The sequence below is a fragment of the Pseudophryne corroboree genome, chromosome 8 (genome assembly GCF_028390025.1).
Source record: "Pseudophryne corroboree isolate aPseCor3 chromosome 8, aPseCor3.hap2, whole genome shotgun sequence".
Lineage (NCBI taxonomy): Eukaryota > Metazoa > Chordata > Amphibia > Anura > Myobatrachidae > Pseudophryne > Pseudophryne corroboree.
In genome coordinates, this window is record NC_086451.1 from 378,715,405 (window position 1) to 378,739,424 (window position 24,020).

Genomic DNA, 24,020 nt, shown 5'->3' on the forward strand with positions numbered 1-24,020 from the left:
AGGTTCCTTTAGAAACCTGGAAAGGTGAAATGACGTATCAGGTCTCTGGTTAACAGTGACATTACCTGCATAATCTGAGCTGTTCAAACAGGAGTGTTCTGCCGGTGCGTGGAGGGCTAAGCAGATGGCTCCACCGCATACTTCACACCTAAGAGGGAATTCTTTGACTATCCCAGCTGAGACAAACGAAAGGAGAAAATAAGAATTTACTCACCGGTAATTCTATTTTTCATAGTCCGTAGTGGATGCTGGGGACTCCGTAAGGACCATGGGGATTAGCGGCTCCGCAGGAGACTGGGCACAACTATAAAGAAAGCTTTTAGACTACTGGTGTGCACTGGCTCCTCCCACTAAGACCCTCCTCCAGACTTCAGTTAGGATACTGTGCCCGGAAGAGCTGACACAATTAGGAAGGATTTTGAATCCCGGGTAAGACTCATACCAGCCACACCAATCACACCGTATAACTCGTGATACAATACCCAGTTAACAGCATGATAACAACTGAGCCTCTCAACAGATAGCTCAACAATAACCCTTTTGTTAAGCAATAACTATATACAAGTATTGCAGACAATCCGCACTTGGGATGGGCGCCCAGCATCCACTACGGACTATGAGAAATAGAATTACCGGTGAGTAAATTCTTATTTTCTCTAACGTCCTAAGTGGATGCTGGGGACTCCGTAAGGACCATGGGTATTATACCAAAGCTCCCAAACGGGCGGGAGAGTGCGGATGACTCTGCAGCACCGAATGAGAGAACTCAAGGTCTTCCTCAGCCAGGGTATCAAATTTGTAGAATTTTGCAAACGTGTTTGCCCCTGACCAAGTTGCAGCTCGGCAAAGTTGAAGAGCCGAGACCCCTCGGGCAGCCGCCCAAGAAGAGCCCACTTTCCTTGTGGAATGGGCTTTTACTGATTTAGGATGCGGCAGTCCAGCCGCAAAATGTGCAAGCTGAATCGTACTACAGATCCAGCGAGCAATAGTCTGCTTAGAAGCAGGTGCACCCAACTTGTTGGGCGCATACAGGATAAAGAGCGAGTCAGTCTTTCTGACTCCAGCTGTCCTGGAAACATAAATTTTTAGGGCCCTGACTACATCCAACAACTTGGAAGCCTCCAAGTCATTTGTAGCCGCAGGCACCACAATAGGTTGGTTCAGATGAAAAGCTGATACCACTTTGGGGAGAAACTGGGGACGAGTCCTCAATTCTGCCCTATCCATATGGAAAATCAGATAAGGGCTTTTACATGACAAAGCCGCCAATTCTGAAACACGCCTGGCCGAAGCCAAGGCCAACAACATGACCACTTTCCACGTGAGATATTTCAAATCCACGGTTTTCAGTGGCTCAAACCAATGTGACTTTAGGAAATCCAACACCACGTTGAGATTCCAAGGTGCCACTGGAGGCACAAAAGGGGGCTGAATATGCAGCACTCCCTTAACAAAAGTCTGAACTTCAGGTAGTGAAGCCAATTCTCTCTGGAAGAAAATCGATAGAGCCGAAATCTGGACCTTAATGGAACCCAATTTAAGGCCCATAGTCACCCCTGACTGTAGGAAGTGCAGGAACCGGCCCAGCTGAAATTCTTCCGTTGGGGCCTTCCTGGCCTCACACCACTCAACATATTTTCGCCATATGCGGTGATAATGGTTTGCGGTTACTTCTTTCCTAGCTTTAATCAGCGTAGGAATGACTTCCTCCGGAATGCCCTTTTCCTTCAGGATCCGGTGTTCAACCGCCATGCCGTCAAGCGCAGCCGCGGTAAGTCTTGGAACAGACAGGGACCCTGCTGCAGCAGGTCTTGTCTGAGCAGTAGAGGCCATGGGTCCTCTGACATTATTTCTTGAAGTTCCGGATACCAAGCTCTTCTTGGCCAATCCGGAACAATGAGTATAGTTCTTACTCCTCTTCTCCTTATTATCCTCAGTACCTTTGGTATGAGAGGAAGAGGAGGGAACACATAAACCGATCGGTACACCCACGGTGTTACCAGAGCGTCCACAGCTATCGCCTGCGGGTCTCTCGACCTGGCGCAACATTTTTCTAGCTTTTTGTTTAGGCGGGACGCCATCATGTCCACCTGTGGTTTTTCCCACTGGTTTACAATCATTTGAAAGACTTCTGGATGAAGTCCCCACTCTCCCGGGTGGAGGTCGTGCCTGCTGAGGAAGTCTGCTTCCCAGTTGTCCACTCCCGGAATGAACACTGCTGACAGTGCTAACACGTGATTTTCCGCCCATCGGAGAATCCTTGTGGCTTCTGCCATCGCCGTCCTGCTTCTCGTGCCGCCCTGTCGATTTACATGGGCGACCGCCGTGATGTTGTCTGACTGGATCAGTACCGGCTGGTTTTGAAGCAGGGGTTTTGCCTGACTTAGGGCATTGTAAATGGCCCTCAGTTCCAGAATATTTATGTGCAGGGAAGTCTCCTGACTTGACCATAGTCCTTGGAAGTTTCTTCCCTGTGTGACTGCTCCCCAGCCTCGAAGGCTGGCATCCGTGGTCACCAGGACCAAGTCCTGTATGCCGAATCTGCGGCCCTCTTGAAGATGAGCACTCTGCAGCCACCACAGCAGAGACACCCTTGTCCTCGGAGACAGGGTTATCAGACGATGCATCTGAAGATGCGATCCAGACCACTTGTCCAACAGGTCCCACTGAAAGGTTCTTGCATGAAACCTGCCGAATGGAATCGCTTCGTAGGAAGCTACCATTTTTCCCAGGATCCGCGTGCAGTGATGCACCGACACCTGTTTTGGTTTTAGGAGGCCTCTGACTAGAGATGACAGCTCCTTGGCCTTTTCCTCCGGGAGAAACACTTTTCTCTGTTCTGTGTCCAGAACCATCCCTAGGAACAGCAGGCGTGTCGTAGGGACCAGCTGTGACTTTGGAATGTTTAGAATCCAGCCGTGCTGTTGTAGCACATCCCGAGATAGTGCTACCCCTACCAACAACTGCTCTCTGGACCTCGCCTTTATCAGGAGATCGTCCAAGTATGGGATAATTAAAACTCCCTTCTTTCGAAGGAGTATCATCATTTCCGCCATTACCTTGGTAAATACCCTCGGAGCCGTGGAGAGACCGAACGGCAACGTCTGGAATTGGTAATGACAATCTTGTACCACAAACCTGAGGTACTCCTGGTGAGGATGGTAAATGGGGACATGTAGGTAAGCATCCTTGATGTCCAGCGATACCATGTAATCCCCCTCGTCCAGGCTTGCAATAACCGCCCTGAGCGATTCCATCTTGAACTTGAATTTTTTTATATATGTGTTCAAGGATTTCAAATTTAAAATGGGTCTCACCGAACCGTCCGGTTTCGGTACCACAAACATTGTGGAATAGTAACCCCTTCCTTGTTGAAGTAGGGGTACCTTTACTATCACTTGTTGTGAATACAGCTTGTGAATTGCCTGTAACACTGCCACCCTGCCTGAGGGAGTGGTTGGCAAGGCAGATTTGAGGAAACGGTGGGGGGGAGATGTCTCGAATTCCAGTTTGTACCCCTGAGATACTACTTGAAGGATCCAGGGATCCACCCGTGAGCGAGCCCACTGATTGATGAAATTTTTGAGACGGGCCCCCACCGTACCTGGCTCCGCCTGTGAAGCCCCAGCATCATGCTGTGGACTTAGAGGAAGCGGGGGAGGACTTTTGCTCCTGGGAACTGGCTGTATGCTGCAGCTTTTTCCCTCTACCTCTGCCTCTGGGCAGAAGGGACATGCCTTTAACCCGCTTGCCCCTATTGGGCCGAAAGGACTGTACCTGATAATACGGTGCTTTCTTTGGTTGTGAGGGAACATGGGGTAAAAATGTAGACTTCCCAGCTGTTGCTGTGGAAACGAGGTCCGAGAGACCATCCCCGAACAATTCCTCACCCTTATAAGGCAGAACTTCCATGTGTCGTTTGGAATCTGCATCACCTGTCCACTGCCGACTCCATAACCCTCTCTCTCCTGGCAGAAATGGACATTGCACTAATTTTGGATGCCAGCCGGCAAATATCCCTCTGTGCATCCCTCATTTATAAAAGTGCGTCTTTTATATGCTCTACGTTTAGCAAAATAGTGTCCCTGTCTAGGGTATCTATATTTTCTGACAGGGAATCTGACCACGCAGCAGCAGCACTGCACATCCAGGCTAAAGCTATAGCCGGTCTCAATATAACACCTGTGTGTGTATATATAGATTTCAGGATAGCCTCCTGCTTTCTATCAGCAGATTCCTTCAGGGCGGCCGTATCCGGAGACGGTAAGTGCTACCTTCTTTGACAAGCGTGTGAGCGCTTTATCCACCCTAGGGGATGTTTCCCAGCGTGACCTATCCACTGGCAAGAAAGGGTACGCCATTAGTAACCTCTTAGAAATTACTAGCTTCTTATCAGGGAAAGCCCACGCTTCTTCGCACACTTCATTTAACTCTTCAGATGGAGGAAAAGCTACTGGTAGTTTTTTCTCTCCAAGCATTATACCCTTTTTTGTGGTACCGGGGTAACATCAGAAATGTGCAACACATTTTTCATTGCCTCAATCATGTAACGTGTGGCCCTACTGGAAGTTACATTAGTCTCCTCGTCGTCGACACTGGAGTCAGTATCCGTGTCGACATCTGTGTCAACCATCTGAGGTAGCGGGCGTTTTAGAGCCCCTGATGGCTTTTGAGACGCCTGGGCAGACACAGGCTGAGAAGCCGGCTGTCCCACATTTGGTATGTCGTCAAACCTTTTAAGTAAGGAGTCGACACTATCACGTAATTCCTTCCACAGCACCATCCACTCAGGTGTTGACCCCGCAGGGGGTGACATCACATTTACAGGCATCTGCTCCGCCTCCACGTAAGCCTCCTCATCAAACATGTCGACACAGCCGTACCGACACACCGCAAACACACAGGGAATGCTCTGACAGAGGACAGGACCCCACAAAGCACTTTGGGGAGACAGAGAGAGAGTATGCCAGCACACACCAGAGCGCTATATAACACTGGGATCCCACTATCAATGAGTGTTTTCCCTATAGCTGCTTTTTTATATATTATATATATATATATATATATATATATATATATATATATATATATATATATATATAATATCTATACTGCGCCTAAATTTAGTGCCCCCCCCCTCTCTTTTTTATCCTTCTGTAGTATTCAGACTGCAGGGGAGAGCCAGGGAGCTTCCTTCCAGCGGAACTGTGAGGGAAAAATGGCGCCAGTGTGCTGAGGGAGAAGCCCCGCCCCCTTTCCGGCGGACTTTCTCCCGCTTTTTCTGTAATACTGGCAGGGGTAATTTTACATCTATATAGCCTCTAGGACTATATATGATGTATATTTGCCAGCCAAGGTGTTATATATTGCCCTCAGGGCGCGCCCCCCCCAGCGCCCTGTACCCATCAGTGACCGAAGTGTGAGGTGTACATGAGGAGCAATGGCGCACAGCTGCAGTGCTGTGCGCTACCTTGGTAAAGACCGAAGTCTTCTGCCGCCGATTTTCCGGACCTCTTCGTTGCTTCTGGCTCTGTAAGGGGGACGGCGGCGCGGCTCCGGGAACGAACACCAAGGTCGGGTCCTGCGGTCGATCCCTCTGGAGCTAATGGTGTCCAGTAGCCTAAGAAGCCCAAACTACCACCTGTTAGGTAGGTTCGCTTCTTCTCCCCTTAGTCCCTCGCTGCAGTGAGTCTGTTGCCAGCAGATCTCACTGTAAAATAAAAAACCTAAATATACTTTCTTTCTAGGTGCTCAGGAGAGCCCCTAGTGTGCATCCAGCTCAGCCGGGCACAAGAATCTAACTGAAGTCTGGAGGAGGGTCTTAGTGGGAGGAGCCAGTGCACACCAGTAGTCTAAAAGCTTTCTTTATAGTTGTGCCCAGTCTCCTGCGGAGCCGCTAATCCCCATGGTCCTTACGGAGTCCCCAGCATCCATTTAGGACGTTAGAGAAAAGGTGGGTTAAATAAACCGAGCCCTACGTAAGGTCTGCACTATAATGTGTAGTGACCGACACGATTCAAATAAACTTTCTGGAGCAGCGGAGACCTGAACCAGTAGCGCTGCGCTGTGGGACAGGAGTCTTAGCCCTAGGCTACAGGAGCTCTCCTTAAAGTTTTGTTTGGATTCAAACCCTGGTGTTCAGATACCCGCTACTAGCGTACTGAGCCACAGCGCTATTTGTCTGATGCCACACGCATTCCCCAAATTACAAATAGCATTAGTAACTAGTGACACCCAGGAATAATAAAGGGAAGGCAACACCCCGCCCTGTATGTAGTGTACTGCTAATTTAGGTGCACCAGATGTTTCTCGGAGGTTGTGCTGGCTTTTCAAAATGGTGACCAGCCTGTGAGAAAAGATGGGGGAAAATGTTATGTGGCAAAGTGGGGTATTCTGTTATTAGAAAACATTGCGGAAATGTTTGTTTTATCCCCTATATATGGTATTGTATGGATATACAGGTTGAGTATCCCTTATCCAAAATGCTTGGGACCTGAGGTATTTTGGATATCGGATTTTTCCGTATTTTGGAATAATTAGATACCATAATGAGATGTCATAGTGATGGGACCTAAATCTAAGCACAGAATGCATTTATGTTACATATACACCTTATACACACAGCCTGAAGGTCATTTTAGCCAATATTTTTTATAACATTGTACATTAAACAAAGTGTGTCTACATTCACACAATTCATTTATGTTTCATATACACCTTATATACACTGCCTGAAGGTCAATTAATACTATATTATTAATAACTTTGTGTATTAAACAAAGTTTGTGTACATTAAGCTATCAAAAAACAAAGGTTTCACTATCTCACTCTCGCTCAAAAAAGTCCGTATTTCAGAATATTCCGTATTTCGGAATATTTGGATATGGGATACTCAACCTGTATCTATATACATACCCACACACACTTAAATATATATATATACAAACATAACTATATATATATATATATATATATATATATATAATCAGCAAAATCAGCCCGGCACTCTGTTCGGAAGTCCAAACTATGCCCTGGTGCCTTCAGTGAAAGTTTCAATATCCTGCAAAGAAGACTGCGGCACTCAAGGTCTTTAGAAAAAGTCAAGTGTATTTAAATTGTCAGAAACATTCCATCGACGTTTCGGGGACTCCAACCCCTTTGTCCAGATGTGTACAAGTATACTTGAGTGCCGCAGTCTTCTTTGCAGGATATAGATATATATATATATATATATATATATATATATATATATATATATATATATATATATATATATATATATATATATATATAGATATATATATATATATATACACACACACACCCACACACACACACACCCCACAGTGGACCCAACCGGGTAGATAAACACTGTCTATGTGAACCTAATAGGGTAGATAAATACTGTGGATTTGTATGTAAAGAAATACTGCACAGTAGATTTTTAATTATTAATGAGCTGAGCCCCAGCTCCTGTAATAGAGCAGGTTCCCTGATCTACATGTATGAAATGCCGGGCAGAGGACTCTACTGCAGGGAGGAATGTAACTATATTTTAGCAGCACGAAGCATGGAAAAGCTAAAAAAACCCAGATACAGGGTCTGTTGCCTAGAGACACTGAGCTTGGGAGCCCGCTGAGTAAAGCGGGTTATAAGCCTTTACTCCCCCCTCCTTCTACATGCAAATAAATCCTCCCTGCACAGCCAGGAGAGGAATGAGCCTTCAGCGGGAGACTGCGGAGCGGCGTGCTGCAGCGGGGCGGGGAGCGGAGAGAGCCCGCCGTACAGAGCGGGAGTTAGCTCCGCACCCCCCCCCCCCCCCCCCGCTTCGGCGCCCAATTTAAATCTGCTGCCAATGTATCCCCCGGCCGCCTTGCTGCGGCCGGGGAGCGGGTAAATGTAACCCCCGGCCGCCTGTATGCTGCGGCCGGGGAGCGGTGTGTAACTGTAACCCCCCGGCCGCCTGTATGCTGCGGCCGGGGAGCGGAGAGTCTGAGCCCGCCGGACGGAGCGGGAGTTAGCTCCGCCCCCCTGTTCCGGCGCCACTTTTAATTTTAAAAACCCGCTATGTATTACCCGGCTGCCTGTAAGCTTGTATGCTGCGGCCGGGTAGTGTAAATGTATCACCCGGCTGCCTGTCTGCTGCAGCCGGGGATTGAAGAGCGCTGAGCCCGCTTACAGAGCGGGCTGAAGCTCCGTCCCCCTCATAATGGCGCCAAATATTAAGTGCGCCCTCTCCTCTTCTGATGCACTGCAGCCTTATAAGGGGGTTAGGAGGTTAGGCTGGAGACACAAAGCAGTAAAGACAGCACATCTAAAGAGTCTCACTCTGCACATATTAATGTAAAATCACATCAGTCTGGAGGGGGGTAGATTGTACTCACCGCTGTGATGTAGACCGATCGGCCCCGACACGCGCCGCACGCAGCGGTGTCCGGCCCCTTTTGTCTTCTGCTGGTGGAGCGGCCCCGACACGCGCCGCACGCAGCGGTGTCCGGCCGCTGATACTCACCGCTGCCGTGCTGCCGTAATCTTCTGCTGGATGGAGTGGCCCCGACACGCGCCGCACGCAGCGGTGTCCGGCCAACTCAGGAGAGCTCAGTGTCTCCCTCAGCCGGGGCCCATCCCGAGCCGCACGCAGCTGCGATGGGACCCCGCCGGCAGCTCCCACGGTGCAGACTGGCAGTGGCAGAGCTGCCAGTCTGTGAGTGTAATAGGCCCTACACACTGGCCGATTTTTGGAAAGATATGAACGATCTCGTTCATAAATGAACGAGAACTCGTTCATATCTTTCAGTGTGGAGGCTCCAGCGATGAACGATGCGCGTCCCCGCGCTCGTTCATCGCTGGTCTCCCGTCGGCTGTGCATGCAGGCCAATATGGACGATCTCGTCCATATTTGCCTGCACTTCAATGCAGCCGCGTGACGGGGGGAGTGAAGAAACTTCACTCCCCCCGTCACTGCCCCCCCGCCGCCGGGTCGCTCGTCGGCTGTATCCGCCGTCGGGCAGCTCGGCGGCGGATCGGCTAGTGTATAGGGCCCCTAAGAAAGAAAAATAAAATAATAAAGAAAAAAGAAAAATTTCTTCAGCTAAACCCAAGTGAACCAGCTCACATCGGGCACTAACTAAGACTGGCTTGGAGGGGAGATAGTAGGGGAGGAGCTAGCCACAGTGTGATAATTTTAAAGTGCCAGCTCCCAATTACTGCCTACTATTTCCCCATTGTAACTACACTCCAGTGGCCCCTAGTGGATGAAGGAGAAATATTAACATTCAGATAGAAAAGAACACAAAGGATATAAGTATACTAAAGTTATTGCACAATGTTACGCTATTACTGGCTCAGTGTAACACAAGAAATGTAAACACATGAACAAGATTGCCAAGTGCTTTGAGAAGAAGCCAAAAGAAACCGCAGTTAAGTACAGGGATTATGTACAAGTGGAGAGGACAGAGCTTGGATGACAAATGTCTCATTTCACCACAGAAAATCTGCTTTGTTACTACAGAGACAGATGTCGGGTATATTGTTCCGTAACTATGTAAGAGCACAATGCCAAAAGCATTCTGCTTCTGAAGCTGTATAAACTCAGCCTGGCCTCTAAGAAGGACCTGCAAGGCCAGAGGCTGCAATACTTGCAGCATGAATCTTTCGTCTGAGCTTTATTATTACCATCCTTTATTTATATGGCGCCACAAGGGATCCGCAGCGCCCATTACACAGTACATAATCAAATGAGCAAACTAGAAAACAGCACTTATAGTTCAAGACAATATAGGATCTGTATAGAAAACCAGGGTTTAGGTGCCATCAAAGGGAGTATGGAGTATAAGACAGTGCAAGTCAGAAAAGGAAGGGCACATGAGGAAAGTAGTCCCTGCTCTTGCGAGCTTACAATCTAAAAGTCTTATTGTTTAGCAAGTGCTGACTGCCAGGGCCGTGTTCCCTGGTTACTGAAGGAAGTATACATCAGAATAAAGCTGGGCTCGCTGATCCAGTCTGCAGCAACATGACACTCTGCCTACCTCCCAGCTTTGAGGGCTATTTACTGCATCTATGAAAGGAGCGAGTACTAGTTTCAATCATCACTGAATACCTATTTATTTGGACTTCATAAAGAAAAAACAAAATGCAATCCAATGCAAGTAATTCTCTCAACCACAGAACAGCAGGTTACACAAGTGATGGGTGCTGGAGCCCCCTAGTGGCTTGAAACTTGTAACTGACGGACAATTTAGATAAAACACAGAATTTAGCATGGCTGCCCTCAAGTCGTTTCATTTGCATCTGTGTGATGCGGTAACGAAGACATTAGCAAAAACTAGTAGGTAGGTCTATGTAGCTGTAACCATAGCAACATATCAGATGTTTGTTTTTGTTTTTTAGTAAAGTTTACTATTATTTTTTAATCAGCCACTGATAAGGAACTGGGTGGGTGCAAGGCAGTGTCCCACTACCTCTAGACCATGTTAAGATGGAGCTGGCTGAGGATGGCAGATAATAGCTACAGCACAGCCCAGAGAAGCAGCAGTTGCCAAACTTTATTGAATCATGATGCCCTAGAGCACGCCTGGCCAACTTGTAGCTCTCCAGCCACGTTGGACTGGCCCACAGGGGTACAGGGGAAACCACCGGTGGGCCCCACTGTCTGGGGGTCCCTTCCCCTCCACTATGGATCAGGTTCCAGACTGTGCACTTGAATTGTACATTATACATGTTACCTTATACTGCACAGAACTATGGTGTATTACTCTGAAACATTATCATGCATGAGCAGTATTTACTGTATATTTATCAAGGGGCCCAGCCCATGCACACTCTCAAGGTAAACCAATGTGGCGGCTGGCCACACCCATTCAGGAGACGGGCCACACCTCTAAACATGGGCCCCTACCACTGCATTCCCCTGGTGGGCCCTTTATGCCTCAGTCCGACACTGTCTCCAGCTGTTGTGAACCTACAAATCCCAGCATGCCCAGCCACAGTTATGCTATTAGGGAATGCTAAAGCTGTGGCAGGGCATGCTTGGATGTGAAGTTTCACAGCAGCTGGAGAGCCACATGCTGGCCAGGCCTGCTCTAAAGTACCTGCTTTTTTCTCGTTACCCTAGACAAAAAGTCTTTACTGAGAAATGCAGAAAAGAATATTAAATTAAATTGTGTCTACCTGTCATCCAGTTCTGTGGTGGTGGACAGGGCTGGGCTTCTGTTTGTCCAAATATTATATGACTGGCAGCCACTTGCACAGGTATTGCCTATCACATGGACCATAAACTTCATTTGGTTCAGGACCATCAAGCTGTGGCATCCCTGCAAGTGCCCTGTGGCACCCACCTTGGGAACCACTGGCTCAGAGCATGCGATAAATAAACCCACCACTGCTTATACGATTGTATTTAAAATATTTTGTGTGCTGAGAAATCTTCCAGAATTAATGACACAAGAGAAACATTTGTGAGGTAGGTGTTCGCAGTACTGGTGGATATTTTAGTATATTCAGGCACTGAGCTTCAAATTGTGGGTGCAGCAGCTGATCATCCTACTGGTGAATACGGTTACTATACCGTAAACAAAAGGAATCCCAAGCACAAAAATCATATTGAACAGGTTGGTTTGTTAGCAATAGAGTTCATTAACCATCGGGAAAGGGGCAGTAGGCTTCCCATCTCACAGACAGTACATACCTCTGGTACATTGATTTCAGAGTACTGCTCGTAGCAGCCATCACCATTATCCCCGCTGCTCCAGTCCCCGTACACCAAATCCCGCTGCTCCCAGAAGAGGGCTGTGGTGGAGTTGAACTCTGTGAAATGTTCATTCTCTGAGAGGAACACATGGAGGTCCTATAAAACAAGACAGAACACAGGTCATCATACATCACACCTTGCTAGAAGTAACAGTGACAGATCACACGTTGACAGTAGACCAAACAAAATGTATGGGTACCATTAAAGTGTCCTTAGGAAAGAGATTGCGGCTGGGGGGACGGGGAGCCCCGGGAGATGTGGTTTGGTCCTGGGGAGCAGATCCCCTGCGAAACCAGCTGCTGATGGCCCATATTATAAAGATCCTATATGAGACACAAAGCGCAAATGGTCATTACAGTTTACTGCCATAGCGGAACAAAAAGCAGTCACTCTAAACTGGACATATGGACAGTATGCAAAGATAAATACAGCTCAATACAAAAACTTTATCACTTAAATCCAACTAGCACCAAACTCATTTACACCTACCAACAAAAATAAATAAAACTTTGGGGGGGTATTCACTGTACCTGCAAAATTTGTATGCAATTTTTGACTGATGTTTCGCATTGAGCCATTCAATTATAACCCTTTTTTTGCGCAAAAAAACAGGATCTGAGATAAGCTCCCAGACCTACATATGTGTTTTCGAAAAAAACCTGGGCTGATAGGGCTGGTTTCCAGGTATTTTTACATTTCAGGCAGGTGAGGGGGGGGGGGGGGGGGGGGATTACTGTGGCTAATTGTATATCCCCCCTATGCAATAGTATTGCCATACATGGTAATGCAAAATCTCCACTATGGGTCCAATACTGAGCAAAGAAAAATAATCAAGTAACCGTTTACACGGCGCAATCTCCTCATTACTGCCAGTGAGGACTTCACAGCTGGACGACATCTCCTGTGATCATACTGCTGTCTACAAAGAAGTTTTATCTAGTATGACGGCCTCCATACCCAGCTACTGTACATGCTATACTGTAGATGGTCACCACAATGATCTGTAGCGATGGACAGAGTAGACAAAAGGGAGTTATATTTTGGTACTGAAAATGTCAAAGTAAATCAACTGGATTCTCACTTATATTGCGGATCTGTATTTGGCAGTAATGGGTATATTCAACTACACAATTCATATCATTAAATAGGACGAAGTGTAAATCCATTTTAATAGATCAGATGGAACAAAGGGGATCTCTGCAAGTTAATGCAATAGACCCAGCTCTTATGAGATTACAGATTGGAATGAATGACAGATATACAGGGTAATCGGATCACAAGGGACCAACTGTTTCAGATAAGGGGAGAACCAGTTGTAGCTAGAGCACAGGTTCTCAAACTTGGTCCTCGGGACTCCACACGGTTCATGTTTTGCAGGTCACCTGTAGATTTTTAAAATGTGGCAGTTGGTCATACACAGTGCACCTGCTGGGCGACATGGAAAACGTGAACCATGTGGGGTCCTGAGGACAGAGTTTGAGAACCACTGGGCTAGAGCAATTAAACTTGCCGTTTGTGAAGACTGACCGCTAAAAGCAGAAATGTTTGAAATTAACATTTTAAAAACTTAGATAAATGTATTTCTGAAGCATATCTTTAGGATCCTCTGACTAAAGGGGTTGTCACAATTTAAACCGGTATGGTGTCCAAATATCCACCTACTCTACAGTGGTCTGGTTAGGGCTCCTCCATTAGCACCACTGGTTGCTGTGTTACAGTGGTTCCCAAACTTGGCCCTCAAGGACCCCCAACATTTCACGTTTTCCAGGTCACCCAGAGGTGCACTGGTGTATTCATTACTAACTAACACATTTTAAAAGATTCCCAGGTTTGTAAACTTAAGATATTTTTTCACTGCACAGTCTACGAGACTTCTGGTAAATGGGGTTAGGAGTGAGCCCATAACTATGCACAGGGGCACTCGTCAAGTGTGTCCTCTGTTATTTACCGTATATACTCGAGTATAAGTCGACCCGAATATGAGCCGAGGCACCTAATTTTACCACAAAAACCTGGGAAAACTCATTGACTCGAGTATTAGCCTAGGGTGGGAAATGCAGCTCTAGCCGTACACAGCCCTCATACTGCCAGATATGCCCCACAGTGCCAGATATGCCCTCATGCTGCCAGATATGCTCCACAGTCCAGATGTGCCCTCATGCTGCCAGATATGCCCCACGGTGCCAGATGTGCCCTCATGCTGCCAGATATGCCCCACAGTGCCAGATGTGCCCTCATGCTGCCAGATATGACCCACAGTGCCAGATGTGCCCTCATGCTGCCATATATGACAGATATGCCCCACAGTGCCAGATGTGCCCTCATGCGGCCAGATATGCCCCACAGTGCCAGATGTGCCCTCATGCGGCCAGATAAGCCCCACAGTGCCAGATGTGCCCTCATGCTGCCAGATATGCCCCACAGTGCCAGATGTGCCCTCATGCTGCCAGATATGCCCCACAGTGCCAGATGTGCCCTCATGCTGCCAGATATGACAGATATGCCCCACAGTGCCAGATGTGCCCTCATGCTGCCAGATAAGCCCCACAGTGCCAGATGTGCCCTCATGCTGCAAGATATGCCCCACAGTGCCAGATGTGCCCTCATGCTGCCAGATATGACCCACAGTGCCAGATGTGCCCTCATGCTGCCAGATATGCCCCACAGTGCCAGGAAGGGTACTTACCCTCCATCGCTCCCGCGTTGTCTTCTGAAGGAGGGACACGGAGGGCACAGCGCGCAGCTGTCCTGTGTCCCTCCTGCGTCTCCGTCTCCGGCGGCGTGTATGTGTTAAATGAAGTGCCGGTTCGTGAGCCAATCAGAGCTCACGAACGGGCAGTTCATTTAACACACACGCCGCCGGAGACGCAGGAGGGACACAGGAGAGCCGCGCGCTGTGCCCTCCGTGTCCCTCCTTCCACTGACTCGGGTATAAGCCGAAGGGGCTTTTTCAGCACAAAAAAAGTGCTGAAAAAGTCGGCTTATACTCGAGTATATACGGTAATTTAGTATTCATCACCTCTTCAGGATTTTGCAGGAATAAAAGAAAGTACGACTGAATTGAAAATTTCTGCCTTTGCAGAGACGTATTACTCTATATTGCCAACCAAAAGAGGCTCTGCAAAGTATATTGGCTAAACTTGATGAATATGGCGATATCTCCGGTTACACTTAACATGGCTAAATCGGAGGGATTGTTACCTCACTCGCAACTGATTATCCTGAGATGGGCGAGACGGTTGCCATTAAAATGGGCGAAGGGTGCAATTACTTACCTGGGTATTCGACTGCCTAAAAAGATTTTGGAGCTTTATCACCTTAACATCACAAAATTGTTGATGGAAATTACTAGGGAGCTGGAAAAATGGAGCTATCTTCTACTGTCTTATGTGAGTAGGGCTAGCCTCATAATAATGGTGACATTCCCTAGATGGTTATATTTGCTGCAAGCTCTGCCACTTATGTTCAAACAGGCAGACTTATTAGCTTTAAACAAAACCTTCAGCAAGTTTATTTGGAAATCTAAGTTCCCACGTATTAACTTGTTAAAGCTGCAGCAAACTAAAGTTAACGGAGGAATCAATTTCCCTCATATTCAATCTAATAAATTATACTGCGAACCTCCGATTTCTACGTGACTGGTTACATGGTACGGACATATATGCAAATACCTCTATTAAATGTGGATTTTTGGAAAACTGTAATTTAACTAGTTTTTTTACATCATCATGATGCTGAGGTTTCTGAAGATCTGAAGAATAATCCTTTGCTATGGTCTGTCCGAAAATTGTGGCATATACTTAGACATAAAAATACATTATTCATGCCATTTTTACACAATCCGGACTTTGTGTGGTCGGGAGGGACACTTCTTCACACTTTTACAGAGGGAAGGTTTAGCGAATGTGGGATCATTTATTGAAACAGATACTAGACGTCCACTCCAATACTCACAGGCTTCCGAGAAATTTCCAACTTTTTGGTAATTTTTCTTTCGCTTATATGCAAGTGAAACATTACGTTTGTAGTGTAATTAGGGTTTTTTCGGATGATGACTGAAAATAAGAATTTACTTACCGATAATTCTATTTCTCGTAGTCCGTAGTGGATGCTGGGGACTCCGTCAGGACCATGGGGAATAGCGGGCTCCGCAGGAGACAGGGCACATCTAAAAAGCTTTTTAGGTCACATGGTGTGTACTGGCTCCTCCCCCTATGACCCTCCTCCAAGCCTCAGTTAGGTACTGTGCCCGGACGAGCGTACACAATAAGGAAGGATCTTGAATCCCGGGTAAGACTCATACCAGCCACACCAATCACACCGTACAACTTGTGATCTGAACCCAGTTAACAGTATGATAACAAAACGAAGTAGCCTCCGAAAAGATGGCTCACAACAATAGTAATAACCCGATTTTTGTAACAATAACTATGTACAAGCATTGCAGACAATCCGCACTTGGGATGGGCGCCCAGCATCCACTACGGACTACGAGAAATAGAATTATCGGTAAGTAAATTCTTATTTTCTCTAACGTCCTAGTGGATGCTGGGGACTCCGTCAGGACCATGGGGATTATACCAAAGCTCCCAAACGGGCGGGAGAGTGCGGATGACTCTGCAGCACCGAATGAGAGAACTCCAGGTCCTCCTTAGCCAGAGTATCAAAATTTGTAAAATTTTACAAACGTGTTCTCCCCTGACCACGTAGCTGCTCGGCAAAGTTGTAATGCCGAGACTCCTCGGGCAGCCGCCCAGGATGAGCCCACCTTCCTTGTGGAATGGGCATCTACATATTTCGTCTGTGGCAGGCCTGCCACAGAATGTGCAAGCTGAATTGTACTACAAATCCAGCGTGCAATAGACTGCTTAGAAGCATGAGCACCCAGCTTGTTGGGTGTATACAGTATAAACAGCAAGTCAGACTTTCTGACTCCAGCCGTCCTAACTATATATATATATATATATATATATATATATATATTTTTAGGGCCCTGACCACGTCTAGTAACTTGGAGTCCTCCAAGTCCCTAGTAGCCGCAGGCACCACAAGAGGTTGTTTCAGGTGAAAACGCTGACACCCCTTCATGAAGAAACTGGAGACGAGTCCCAGTTCTGTCCTGTTCAAATGGAAAATTTTAATATGGGCTTTTGTAAGACAAAGCCGCCCATTCTGACAATCGCCTGGCCGAGGCCAGGGCTAACAACATGGTCACTTCCCATGTGAGATATTTGTCAACAGCATGGTCACTTTCCATGTGAGATATTTCAAATCCACAGATTTGAGCGGTTCAAACCACTATGATTTTAAGAAATCCCAACACTATGTTGAGATCTCACGGTGCCCCTAGGGGCACAAAAAAGCTGTATATGCAATACATCCTTTACAATCTGGACTTCAGGAACTGAAGTCAATTCTTTCTGGAAGAAAATCTACAGGGCCGAAATTTAAATGTTAATGAACCCCAATTTGAGGTCCAAAACACTCCTGTTTTCAGGAAGTGTAGAAATCGACCTAGTTGAATTTCCGTCGTGGAGCCTTCCTGGCCTCACCCACGCAACATATTTTCACCACATGTGGTGATGACGTTGTGCGGTCACCTCCTTCCTGGCTTTGACCAGGGTAGGTATGACCTCTTATGGAATGCCTTTTCCCCTCAGGATCCGGCATTCAACCGCCGTGCCGTCAAACGCAGCCGCGGTAAGTCTTGGAATAGACATGGTACTTGCTGAATCAAGTCCCTTCTTAGCTCCCCAGGCCCTTAGTCCTCTGTGAGCATTTCTTGAAGTTCCGGGTACCAAGTCCCTCTTGGCCAATCCGGAGCCACTAGTATAGTTCATACTCCTCTATGTCTTATAATTCTCAATACCCTGGTTATGAGAAACAGAGGAGGGAACACATACACAGACTGGTACACCCACGGTGTTACCAGAACATCCGCAGCTATCGCCTGAAGGTCTCATGACCTGGCGGAATACCTGTCCCGTTTTTGTTCGGGCGGGACGCCATCATGTCCACCTTTGGTCTTTGCCAACGGTCCACAATCATGTTGAAAAACTTCCCTATGAAGTTTCCACTCTCCCGGGTGGAGGTCATGCCTGCTGAGGAAGTCTGCTTCCCAGTCGTCCACTCCCGGAAAGAACACTGCTGACAGTGCTATCACATGATTTTCCGCCTAGCGAAAAATCCTTGCAGTTTTCACTGCCCTCCTGCTTCTTGTGCCGCCCTTCTGTTTACGTGGGCGACTGCCGTGATGTTATCCCACTGGATCAATACCGGCTGACCTTGAAGCAGAGGTCTAGCTAAGTTTAGAGCATTATAAATTTGCTCTAAGCTTATTTATGCGGAGAGAATTCTCCAGACTTAATCACACTTCCCTGGAAATTTTTTCCCTGTGTGACTGTTCCCCAGCCTCTCAGGCTGGCCTCCGTGGTCACCGGCATCCAATCCTGAATGCCGAATCTGCGGCCCTCTAGAAGATGAGCACTCTGTAATCACCACAGGAGAGACACCCTTTTCCTTGGATATAGGGTTATCCGCTGATGCATCTGAGGATGCGATCCGGACCATTTGTCCAGCAGATCCCACTGAAGAGTTCTTGCGGGAAATCTGCCGAATGGAATTGCTTCGTAATAAGCCACCATTTTTACCAGGACTCTTGTGCAATGATGCACTGACACTTTTCCTGGTTTTAGGAGGATCCCGATTAGCTCGGATAACTCCCTGGTTTTCTCCACTGGGAGAAACACGTTTTTCTGGACTGTGTCCAGAATCTTCCCTAGGAACAGTAGACGTGTCGTCGGAAAAAGCTGCGATTTTGGAATATTTAGAATCCACTCGTGCTGTCGTAGAACTACTTAAGATAGTGCTACTCCGACCTCCAACTGTTCTCTGGACCTTGCCCTTATCAGGAAAGCGTCCATGTTTCTTTTAAGAAAAATCATCATTCCGGCCATTACCTTGGTAAAGACCCGGGGCGCCGTGGACCATCCAAACGGCAGCGTCTGAACTGATAGTGACAGTTCTGTACCAGGAACCTGAAGTACCCTTGGTGAGAAGGGCAAATTTGGACCTGTAGGTAAACGTCCCTGATATCCAGTGACATCATATCGTCCCCTTCTTCCTGGTTCGCTATCACTGCTCCGAGTGACTCCATCTTGATTTGAATGCTTGTATGTAAGTGTTCAAATATTTCAGATCTCACCGAGCCGGTTGGCTTCAGTACCACAATATAGTGTGGAATACTACCCCCTTCCTTGTTGTAAGAAGGGTACTTTGATTATCACCTGCTGGGAATACAGCCTGTGAATTGTGTGAGGGGGAGACGTCTCGAATTTCCAATGTACACCTGGGATATTACATGTAGGATCCCGGAGTTCCCTTGCGAGTGTTGCTGAAACTCTTGAGATGACCCCCTACCGCACCTGAGTCCGCTTGTACGGCCCCAGCGTTATGCTGCGGACTTGGCAGAAGCCGTGAGGAGCTTCTGTTCCTGGGAATGAGCTGCTTGCTGCAGTCTTCTTCCCTTTCCTCTCCCCCTGGGCAGATATGACTGGCCTTCGCCCGCCTGCCCGTATGGGGACGAAAGGACTGAGACTGAAAAGACTGTGTCCTTTTCTGCCAATATGTGACTCGGGGTAACAAAAGGTGGATTTTTCAGCTGTTGCCATGGCCACCAGGTCCAATGGACCGCCCCTTTATACGGCAATACTTCCATATGCCGTCTGGAATCTGCCTCACCTGACCACTGTCGTGTCTTCGTCTGGCAGATATGTACATCACATTTACTCTTTGATGCCAGAATGCAAATATGCCTCTGCGCATCACACATATATAGAAATGCATCCCTAAAATGCTCTATAGACAATAAAATCCTGTCCCTGTCAAGGGTATCAAAATTTTCAGTCAGGAAATCCGACCAAGCCCCCTCAGCGCTGCACATCCAGGCTGAGGCGATTGCTGGTCGTAGTATAACACCAGTATGTGTGTATATACTGTTATGATATTTTTCAGCTTCCTATCAGCTGGCTCCTTGAGGGCGGCCGTATCTGGAAACGGTAACGCCATGTTTTTTATATGCGTGTGAGCGCCTTGTCCACCCTAAGGTGTGTTTTCCAACTCGCCCTTACTACTGGCGGGAAAAAGGGTATACCGCCCATAACTTTCTGTCGGAGGAACCCCACGTATCATCACACACTTCATTTAATTTATCTGATTCAGGCAAAACTACAAGTAGTTTATTCCCACCCTACAAAATACCCTTATTTGTGGTACTTGTGGTATCAGAAATACGTAACACCTCCTTCATTGCCCTTAACATGTAACTTGTGGCCCTAAAGGAAAAATACGTTTGTTTCTTCACCGTCGACACTGGGGTCAGTGTCCGTGTCAGTGTCTGTCGACCGACTGAGGTAAATGGGCGTTTTTACAAGCCCCTGACGGTGTCTGAGACGCCTGGACCGATACTAATTTGTCCGCCGGCTGTCTCATGTCGTCAACCGGCTTGCAGCGTGTTGACATTATCACGTAATTCCATAAGTAAGCCATCCATTCTGGTGTCGACTCCCTAGAGAGTGACATCACCATTACAGGCAATTTTCTCCGTCTCCTCACCAACATTTTCCTCATACATGTCGACACACACGTACCGACCTACAGCACACACATACAGGGAATGCTCTGATAGAGGACAGGACCCACTAGCCCTTTGGGGAGACAGAGGGAGAGTTTGCCAGCACACACCAAAAGCGCCATAATGTATATAACAACCCTAGAAGGTGTTGTTTCTATATATGGGCTCTTAATATATAATTATATCGCCAATTTATGCCCCCCTTCTCTTTAACCCTGTTTCTGTAGTGCAGGGGAGAGTGGGAGCCTTCCTCACCAGCGGAGCTGGTCAGGAAAATGGCGCTGAGTGCTGAGGAGAATAAGCTCCGCCCCTTTCACGGCGGGCTTTTCTCCCGGTTATTAGGAAAACTGGCCTGGGTTAAATACATACATATAGCCTTAATGGCTATATGTGATGTATTTATTTGCCAAATAGGTATTTATATTGCTGCCCAGGGCGCCCCCAGCAGCGCCCTGCACCCTCCGTGACCGTGTCAGTGAGCCGTGTAGCAACAATGGCGCACAGCTGCAGTGCTGTGCGCTACCTCTCTGAAGACTGTGAAGTCTTCTGCCGCCTGTTTCCGGACCTCCGTTCCGCCGTCTTTCTTCAGCGTCTGTAAGGGGGATCGGCGGCGCGGCTCCGGGACGAACCCCAGGCTGACCTGTGTTCCGACTCCCTCTGGAGCTCAGTGTCCAGTAGCCTAAAACTTCAATCCTCCTGCACGCAGGTGAGTTGCAAGTCTCTCCCCTAAGTCCCTCGTTGCAGTGATCCTGTCGCCAGCAGGAATCACTGATAAGAAACCTAAAAAAAAACTTTACTATACAGCTCCTTAAGAGAGCCATCCAGTTTGCACCCTTCTCGGACGGGCACAAAAACCTAACTGAGGCTTGGAGGAGGGTCATAGGGGGAGGAGCCAGTACACACCATGTGACCTAAAAAGCTTTTTAGATGTGCCCTGTCTCCTGCGGAGCCCGCTATTCCCCATGGTCCTGACGGAGTCCCCAGCATCCACTAGGACGTTAGAGAAATAATAATTTGGATACCATACTTAATTCCACACCCACGAATAGACGAGCTATCTCCATCCATTACTCTACTCTGCGTCCTGAGATCAAACGTGAGGAGACATGTATGGAAAGGTTAGGCAGGGTGCGGGCTATCCCTTCTTTGTCTTGTGGAGATTTACTGAAAGCACTTAATAGGTCCAGGAAATTATTGCCGGCAATACAGTATCAGGATATGTTCCTGAATGTTTCCAGAAAGCATATTTCTCTCCTCATAGACCATTTCTGGCAGGAATGTCTACCTCTCCGTCTTGCCCTCGTTGCCTTTCCCTAATAGCAGATACATATCACTACTTTTGGGGTTGCCCCTTAATACGATGACTTTGGTTACTAGTACGAAATTATGCACTAGTTCATCTGGTAAATTATGTTCCACTTACTGATGTTTCGGCGTTGTTTGGTATACTACCGGAGGGGCAGCAAGTGGCGAGAGGGTGTAAGAAATTACTATTATTAATCGTAATCTGTCTCTTTTTAAAGAAAAGCTTTTCCATGGTTTTAATATGGAGTGGATTGAGACGATATTGGATGTAGCTAGGCGGGCAATGAGGTTTATGGATACGTGGGAAAGTTACATTGGGGCCAATGTATCAACAGTTCTTTTGTGTTAAAAAATGTGATATATTTCGATTTTCAATACTTTTTTGCAGTATGGTCTGAATGTATGTAGGTTTTTCGATTTTATTTATCTTTTTTTTTTTTGCAAAATTCACTTTTCGCATTGTTTTTCACACTTTTCCAACCTCTATTGAAAATGAATGGAAACCTTATGTATCATTGTATTATCGTGAAAATTGTCTGAAACTTTTCATATCTTTTTTTCGCCAGCTTTTACTGGTGAGTTTAGCAATAGGCCATGATTGTTTTTGTAGTTCCACCTCTAAATTTACTTTTTTTTTTACAAAAAGAATATGATAGATAGATAGAGATAGAGATATATATATATATATATATCTCTATCTCTATCAAAAAAGTCACACAAAAAAACAACACGATAAGTGACCATTTTTTTTCAAAACATCACATTTTTGATACATAGGCCCCATTGCCTCTTTATATTTAGAAGTAAGATTCATGCCTCTCACGCAGGTTATACAGCGGGGATTGAAAGTTTGGGCACCCCAGGCAAAAATTAATTTTAATGTGCAAAAAGAAGCCAAGTAAAGATGGAAAAATCTCCAAAAGGCATCAAATTACAGATTAGACATTCTTATAACATGTCAAAAAAAGTTTGATTTTATTTCCATCATTTACACTTTCAAAAGAACAGAAAACAAAAAATGGCGTCTGCAAAAGTTTGGCCACCCTGCAGAGTTAATACCTTGTACTGCCCCCTTTGGACAGCTGAGACCTGGCAGTGTCATGGATTGTTCTCAATCATCGTCTGGAAAGACCAGGTGATGTCAATCTCAAAGGTTTTAAAAGCCCAGACTCATCTGACCTTGCTCCAACAATCAGCACCATGGGTTCCTCTAAGCAGTTGTGTAGAACACTGAAACTGAGAATAGTTGACGCTCACAAAGCAGGAGAAGGCTATAAGAAGCTAGCAAAGTGTTATCAGATGCCCATATCCTCTGTTCAGAATGTAATTAAGAAATGGCAGTCATCAGGAACAGTGGAAGTTAAAGCAAGATCTGGAAGACCAAGAAAAATATCAGACAGAACAGCTCGCAGGATTGTGAGAAAAGCAAGTCAAAATCCATGTTTGACTGCACGATCCCTCCAGGAAGATCTGGCAGACACTGGAGTTGTGGTACACTATTCCACTATAAAGAGATACTTGTACAAATATGGTCTTCATGGAAGAGTCATCAGAAGAAAACCTCTTCTACGTCCTCACCACAAAAATCAGCGTTTGAAGTTTGCAAATGAACATATAGACAAGCCTGATGCATTTTGGAATAAAGTTCTGTGGACCGATTAAGTTAAAATAGAACTTTTTGGCCACAATGAGCAAATGTACGTTTGGAGAAGGAAGGGCACAGAATTTAATAAAAATAACCTCTGTCCAACTGTTAAGCATGGGGGTGGATCAATCATGCTTTGGGGTTGTATTGCAGCCAGTGGCACAGGAAAAATGGATTCAATAAGATTCCAGCAAATTTTGGACGCTAACTTGATGCCATCTGTGAAAAAGCTGAAGTTAAAGAGAGGCTGGCTTCTACAAATGGATAATGATCCTAAACACAACTCAAAATCCACGGTGGATTACATCAAGAGGCGTAAACTGAAGGTTTTGCCATGGCCTTCACAATCTCCTGACCTCAACATAATTGAAAATCTATGGATAGACCTTAAAAGAGCAGTGCGTCACAGACAGCCCAGGAATCTCAAAGAACTGGAAGACTTTTGTAAGGAAGAATGGGCGAAGATACCTCAAACAAGAATTGAAAGACTCTTAGCTGGCTACAAAAAGCGTTTACAAGCTGTGATACTTGCCAAAGGGAGCAGCACAAGGTATTAACTCTGCAGGGTGCCCAAACTTTTGCAGATGCCATTTTTTGTTTTCTGTTCTTTTGAAAGTGTAAATGATGGAAATAAAATCAAACTTTTTTTGACATGTTATAAGAATGTCTAATCTGTAATTTGATGCCTT

At 46.5% G+C, this 24,020-nt stretch overlaps 1 protein-coding gene across 2 annotated transcripts in view; it reads right to left on the reverse strand.

The window, feature by feature from the left end:
* CLPTM1 (CLPTM1 regulator of GABA type A receptor forward trafficking) overlaps positions 1 to 24,020 on the reverse strand; it is a 115,729-nt gene that overhangs the window by 33,638 nt on the left and 58,071 nt on the right. For both annotated transcript variants that reach the window (XM_063937600.1, XM_063937599.1), the window contains exons 3-4: positions 11,949 to 12,072; positions 11,687 to 11,845 (exon numbers count right to left, since the gene is read on the reverse strand). In XM_063937600.1, coding sequence (XP_063793670.1) covers positions 11,687 to 11,845; positions 11,949 to 12,072 — 283 coding nt within the window. The remainder of the gene's footprint in view (positions 1 to 11,686; positions 11,846 to 11,948; positions 12,073 to 24,020) is intronic.